The following is a 7,538-nucleotide window of genomic DNA, read 5'->3' as shown; positions in this document are numbered from 1 at the left end:
GCATCCATCTCACCTGCTTATCGATGCAACATCTGCTGCTGCACTGAACAGAGGCCGTCTCAACTGTCCTCTGAACGTTTATTGGGCGACTCAAACCACAAATTGTCATCTCTCAAAGTGGTTCAAGAGGATGTGAGACTTTTTCTGAAAGGGAAACGCGTCTACATGACGACTTCACTGTGAAACAACAGAACACAAACCTGAATTATCTTTGCCCATCGCATCGTTACAGTTTGAACGTCATAAAGGGTCAAAAGTTCACTTAAAATTCAAATTATTACTTATATTAAAAATTAAAGAAATTTATTTTAATGTATCATCACCTCTTAGATCACAACAGAGCCGGTGGCATAACGGCATGTTGTCATGGCTGATGGGACTTCCTGCCTTGTTTTCTGCAAAATAGGTGGTTAGCAAAACTGAAGACCTAAATGTCATGTTTGCTTTGTGGTCTTCACATATTTATAATCTTGAATGTGAGCCGTAAAGAGAAAAAGTTCCGAGTCCTGTAGAGTAAAATAAACTCGCAGTACAATAGAAGTATTTTTATTTTCCATCTACATACAATAACATCTAAATAAGTGTTATTTTTCTTCATAGAATTATTAAATTATACTATAATAAAAGTATCCAGGAGGAAATATGAGCAAGATGATTACATTAGGACACATGAAGGTGAGACAGAAACAAACCACCAGTTCAGGAAGTATGATGGGAAGAGGACAGATTTTTTGAAATTTGATTTACTTAGTGTTCCAACATTAAGTGTTTTGTTTTTTAAGAAAAAAACTTAAAAGACGTTTATAATGCGGAGGTTTTGTCAAGTAGCTATAAGAGTTATGTAACAAACTTGCAAAATTTTGCAAACCCTTTTTGAAATGGCAGAGAACAGACACCATGCTCCAGTTGTTGTGTCTAAACAATGTGGTTAAAAAGTGAAAGATGAAAACATGTCCCATCAAGTCATCAACTGATGTCTAAATGTGGCTTAAAGGTGGTTAAGGCTGATCATGGTCTAACCAAGACTGACTCTTAATGATTTTTTCTAAATTCATGTGGCATTGAACAGTTCAAAAAAGTTTTCAATGTGTTTTTATACACTAAATAAAAACAAGCAACGTTAAATGTTTACCCCAAGCTATTTTTACACAATATAAATATTAACGAAGAGGAATAAATACAATGAAAACGCTGTTAAAATTGTGTTGAGCGTTATGGAGATTTATTTTTTTTTTCCAAATTACCAAAACTGACAACTTTCCTTTGTGTTTGCTTATTTGTTTTTGGACGTTTATGCAAAAATGACGTGCTGCCGAGGTTTCTGGAAACATGTTAAAGGATGTACATACATATACATATGTTATATGAACACATGAACATGTCTTTACAAAGAGGTAGGGGTGGAAAATGACAACTGAGGCAGAGAGAAGGCAGATGAACAGAGGGAGAGTCCAGGAAGATAAACTAAAACTCAGAGAAACGACAAGCTAAGTGAAAATGATCAACAGTGATCTCAGAGAACTAAACCCAAATTCACAAAAAACTAATACAAGAAACTAAAAACAAAATAACTTATATGACAACATTAATGAACACGAGAAATAAACCGAATACGGCAAGACCCATCGAACATAAATAAATCAGAAGGAAATTATCTGAAATACGAAAGAAAAAAAAAAGTCCAAATACCCAAGAATTGTGATGGTAAATTTGTTCATTCAGGAGATAATCAGGAGACAATATTTGTAGAGTCAGAATTAATTTGACAGCTGTGCAATATGCCTGTTGAATAAAGTGAATTTTCCTTCTGAGTGTAGGAGCTGTACGGCTCGATTTCAGTCACGTCCTGGAGAACAAATCGTGGAAGAATAAGCTTAAAAATGTGCATGTGTAAATAAAATAAAATGCATCAATTTTTAAAATATAAATTACCTCCTCTACATGATGAATGCGCGACTCCGGTTGCTCTCTGTTGGGAAATAAAACAGTGTAACACTTGCCTGATTTTTTTTTTTTTTACAGAATAGGTACTTTTTTTTTAAATATAGCTTATGCTGAGAAGCCTAAGTGTAAATAAAAGAAGAAATGTTGCATTAGTTTCTCACCGATGTGGACGTCTTCTGTAAATAAATCCCAGAATAACTGAAACTATGATAACTAAGAGAACAGCAGCAGTCAAAGCAGAAAGACGAGTGACTCCTGCAGACTGGCTCCAAACGTCATCTGATAGATTCTCATCGGGATTCGATGCTATTGGAAATAAAACAAACATTGTTAGAGAATATATTGTTACTATAAGTTTGATAGAACAAATATGGAAGTGTGCTCACCATTAACTGTGATGCTGAGATGGAAAATAAATGTTCCATCAATATTAGCACACTGACAGGAGTAGTTCCCACTATCAGCTGCTGTTAAACTGGTCAGGTGCAGAAACACAGTTTGATTCCTGGTTTTCAGTGAGAACCTGGAGTCACACTCATGAACAAAGTCACCTCCATCCCTATACAGCAGACTGCACTGCTCTCCACTGTTCCTCTCTGTTCTGATCCAACACACAATCATCATGATGATATTTGATGTTTCATTGGTGCAGATTGGAGTGAAATCAGATTCTTTTCCGATTGTTTTCACAAGAGTCACTGCAAACAGATAAGTTCAATGAATGAGAGATAGTCAGATTTAAGAAACAGTGGAATTTAAGGTAAATCAGATCTATTTATATTTGAACAGAAATTGAAAACCTCTGATAAAAACAAACTAAAAATTAAATTTATAGACAATTAGATTTTTACGTTACCTTCAGAGTCCAGACAGCAGCCAAAACATGGCAGAAGCAGTAAAAGGCTGAATCTCACTGCATCCATCTAACCTGCTTATTGCAGCAAAATCTGCTGCTGCACTGAACTGAGGCCGCCTGAACTGTCCTTTAAATCTTTTTGGGCGACACAAACCACAAATTCTCATCTCTCACAACGGCACAAAAGGATGTGACTTTCTTTTTTTTTTTTTCAAAAGGAAATGCGCCTGCATGACGGCCTTTCTTTGAAACAACAGACAACACAAACAGGAATTATCTCTGCACAATTCAAATTACAGTTTGTAATGTTAGTTTGCTTAAAAGCATAACAATGAACTACTATTGGTATTAACCATTATTGCATTTTTCTGTACTCTAACATCTTATATTAAAGCTTTATCAGCATGTTAGGCAGGACTTCCTGCTTGTTTTTTTTTTTTTTTGCAACAATATGGGGTTAGGAGATCTAAATGTCATGTTTGCTTTGTGGTCTTCACACTTTTATAACTTGAATGTGAGCAGTAAAAAGAATAAAGGTCATGCTTTATGTAGGTTAGGTTCCTCGTTGCTTCTTTATGCAACACTTTCACACAAACATGTTCGCAACCAGGTCGAAAAATGCAACAATTCATGAAGGTTTACCAAAGTTTTACGTGCCGCCAGAAACAAGTGGCTAAATGTCGTCTTCCAGTTTGTTTATGGTTACATTTTTAAGTCTCATAATTCAGGTCATAATGACTAAGGTCATAGTAAATTTTGATTAATTTTGCAATTTGCAATTTTAAAAGTGTGTGATGTTAGGGCTCACATGTCACACTAAGAGCATTAACTTTCTCCTCATCTCTGTCAAATCTCCACATAACTGCTCTTTAATTTTTTTTATTGCTTTTAATTTTTCACTACTACTCTATACCAGGTGCTCTGGAAGACACCTATTAAATAAGCTATATCATTATTATTATTATTTACTGCTTAAATTACTGCTCCTAATTCTTAACATCTTAATAACTGGGTATTAAGGGTTTTTTTTTTTTCAGCGACAGCCAGAATCAAATTATAAAGACAACAAAACTAAACACAGAAATCAGATCCTGTTATGAATTATTGTGCTATATTGTAGAAACAGTGTCCATCATTTTCAAAGGTGAAGTAGATTTATTTATATATCATCATTTGTAAAATTTAGAGCCATTTAAAGCAAAATCAAGGGAACATATGAAAAACATCAGATGTGTTAGAAACATGACATAAAAGCATAATCAAGTAGAAATTAAAAAAAATTGTTAAATGACAAAAAAATAAAGATTTTTTGTATTAAGATCAACATGCAAAACAAACAGAACAGTTGTGATTTCATATAATACCACCATATTTTGTCAGTATGGTAAACAAGCAGGTCATTATCATCACTAGGTGATAACACTGACCTTCAACATGCTGCATGTTGGTCTATCACAGCACAACATAACGAGGAAATTCAGTTGTATTTATCAAGACAGATTTTCAGTTCAAAATGTTTTCATAAATGTTACAATTTCTGGTCATTTCCATGTTTTCCAGCTCATCAGTGACTTTGGTTTCAGTTTTATACTGATGGCGACCCGAGGAGACAGTTTGGTAAATGTCTCTGGTTTGTTGTTGGAGGCTTGAGTACAGTTTATCTGAGGTATCTTCATCCTAAACAATAAAAAACAAAAAAATATAGTAAAAATCTTCACGCAAACAGCCTAAGTCAAGTGAAACATCATTTGATGTTTCACTGGGAGAAGAAGTTTCAAGAACTCTTAAATCTCTTTAATAAAAGACAGGCTTTAACAGTAACACATTAAATGATTCAGTTCTTATCGATTTTTTGTCTTTACATTTGAACTGTTGTTTCTCACAGTTTAAATGCAGAGAAGATCAGTTTGCAGTTTGGTTCCTAGATTTAGAGATTCTCGCGCTAAGCGCAACAGTGCCATCTTGTGATCATTTTGTAAAGTACATGTAATATATATTAGGATTTATCACTATACCTTTACTGGAGTTGAAATAATCTGTTTATTGAACCAGAATTAATCAGAAACTTCTTCCAGTTCCAGTTAATTTTCACAGGAAATGATCTGCAGCTGGTTAGGAGGGAAGTTTCTGACTATTGTTTATGTTAATTCACTCACTATTTATATTTAGGTATTGTGCCATCTAGTGTTTGTAATGTTACTTTGTGGTACTGCTTGTCTGCCTGTATGGCTCATACTAATATGAGCCATACATATGACTGGATGTAACATCTAAAATGGTCTGCAAAAGTTTTGGGACAGTTTTACACAGAATTAAAGTAAAACATGTTCTTCCTGTATTTCTTTGTGACAGTCTGAAAATAGTAACTTATAAAATATAGATATCTACTCACTACAGCGGCAGCTGGTCCATGTACAGACGATCCGGATGTCTCAGATCTTAAACAGGTGCTTTAAATATAAATTGAACTCCAGATTAGTGTGAAAGTTTAAAATAACATCTGGAGGCAGAGCTTAGGAAAATATGTTCAAAGAAACAACTATTTAGATTTAAGATAATGGAACAATCATGTTAAAGACACAGATGAAGACCGTGAGTGAATTTAAAATCTGCAGCTTCAGATATGAAGCTTGAATTTAGGTAAATGAAGAAACTATGAATGTTGCATTAGTTTCTCACCGATGTGGACGTCTTCCGTGAATAAATCCCAGAATAACTGAAACTATGATAACCAAGATAACTGCAGCACTCAAAGCAGAAGGAAGAGTCACTCCTGCAGACTGGCTCCAAACCTCATCTGCTGGATTATCATTAGGAAACGACTCTTTTGGAAATAAAACAAACATTGTTAGAGAATATATAGTTCATATAAGTTTGATTCAAGCAACATAAAATGTGCTCACCATTAACTATGATTCTGAGATGGAGAAAATATGGTCCATCAAGATTAGCACACTGACAGGAGTAGTTCCCACTATCAGCTGCTGTTAAACTGGTCAGGTGCAGAAACACAGTTTGATTCCTGGTTTTCAGTGAGAACCTGGAGTCACACTCATGAACAAAGTCCTCTCCTTCCTTAAACAACAGACTGCACTCCTCTCCATTGTTCCTCTCTGTTCTGATCTTACACACGATCAGTATGATGATATTTGATGTTTCATTGGTGCAGATTGCAGTAAAATCAGATTCTTTCCCGACTGTTTTCACAAGAGTCACTGCAGGCAATCAAGAACAATGAATAAGTCTTGTTTTTGTTTTTGATATACAAATATGTGAGATGCATAGCCTTTATTAAATATTTGAGGATTAATGAAAAAAATTTATTTAGTAAATGCCAGAATAAAGAAAGTCAGAAGTTTATACTTACTCATTGTTTTTTTTCTCAATTATTTTACCTACATTTTCCATACTGCACACATTTAGACTGTTAAGAAACAAATGTGGGACTTTGTAATAAAAAATATGAAATACACATTGATTTGAAGATCCATAAAAATACCAACTCCAACTCTGAACACAACTTCCACATGAAACAAATTAAGAGGACGAGCCATTCTAAAATAAGTCTTGACAAGGTATAATTTCATTTTAAACCATATCAGGCGATTAAATCATGAAGCTTAATGAGAGAACATTGACAATGAGCAAAGCTGCCATCAATGACTCTGAAAAATCTCTGAAGGTTGTTGGAAAATAAAGAAAAACCAATGAATGTCCAAAATCCTGACTTGTTTTTATGGCATTTACATTAAAATGTAAAAAGAATAAATGTAAATAAAAGTTATCTTTACGTTACCTTCACTGTCCAAAAGAGAGAGAGACGATGGAATAAGTAGCAAAAAATGGAGCTTAAATATTTCCACAGAGATCATGATGTCCAAGCAACAGTGATTTTTTTTGTATGTTCATTGTGTTGGGCTGTCGCAACATAAACCACCAATTCAAACAGAAACGGAAGTGTAACTACAGGACTATGGCTGCTTTGTTGAGTTGTTCCACCAAGTTTGACACCGAACTGTTTTCACCTGATTACTTTGGTAACACTTTATTTGAAGGGGGGTGAATAAGACTGACATGACACTGTCATAAACACCTGTTGTGAACATGAATGAGCCTTCATGAATATTTATGACTGTTGTCATAAAGCGTCATTCGGTAAATTATGACACTTTTAATACAAAGTTGACATTATTCAAAATGTCTTTCTTATGACAACTTGACATTAACCAAGAAATCATTACTGATATAAATTTGTTATAAAAGTATTACTGATTGCACTTTAAAAATTAGGTAACTTTATGTTCTTAAAGGTAAAGTTTAAACAGTAATGATGTCTTGCTTTATGACAACAGTCATAAATATTCATGAAGGCTTATTCATGTTCATGACATGTGTTATGTCATATTTATGAAAGTGTCATGACAGACTTATTCACCCCCCTTCAAATAAAGTGTTACCATTACTTTTTACTAAACATCAATTTAATTTCCCCCTTTAGGATCAATAAAGCACTTTTGAACCTAATTGAATTGATCAACAGGTAAAACGTCACAAGAAAGGTATTGGAGCACATAGAAGTGAGATACTTTAAGTTTCTTTTCACCTCACAATAATTACCAACATGAAACTATAAACTGAAATTATTGACAGTTTCAGGTATTTCCAAACAACATAATTCAAATACATTTAAACTTGTCCTATAATTCATTTTACAAGTAATACACTGAGAAAAATCTAA

The 7,538-nt window shown here is 33.9% G+C and overlaps 1 protein-coding gene across 2 annotated transcripts in view; it reads right to left on the bottom strand.

Annotated features, from left to right (window-relative positions):
* LOC106949888 (uncharacterized) overlaps positions 1-6,054 on the bottom strand; it is a 23,625-nt gene extending 17,571 nt beyond the window's left edge. The window contains exons 1-4 of one of the 2 annotated variants that reach the window (XR_001425489.1): positions 5,704-6,054; positions 5,480-5,624; positions 5,193-5,250; positions 3,795-4,477 (exon numbers count right to left, since the gene is read on the bottom strand). Coding sequence is in view for 1 of the 2 variants with exons in the window: in XM_015036433.1 (XP_014891919.1) it covers positions 2,801-2,867 (67 nt within the window). In the remaining variant the exon portion in view is untranslated. Of the gene's footprint in view, positions 1-2,800; positions 4,478-5,192; positions 5,251-5,479; positions 5,625-5,703 lie in introns of those variants that run through there. The other variant, XM_015036433.1, reaches the window with a different exon arrangement.
* Between the last annotated feature and the right edge of the window lie 1,484 nt (positions 6,055-7,538).

The sequence above is a fragment of the Poecilia latipinna genome, unplaced genomic scaffold (assembly GCF_001443285.1).
Source record: "Poecilia latipinna isolate Pla-1442-1.1 unplaced genomic scaffold, P_latipinna-1.0 Scaffold369, whole genome shotgun sequence".
In the NCBI taxonomy this organism is placed as follows: domain Eukaryota; kingdom Metazoa; phylum Chordata; class Actinopteri; order Cyprinodontiformes; family Poeciliidae; genus Poecilia; species Poecilia latipinna.
Note: the sequence above shows the minus strand (reverse complement) of the source record. Positions and strands in the feature narration are given on the sequence as shown.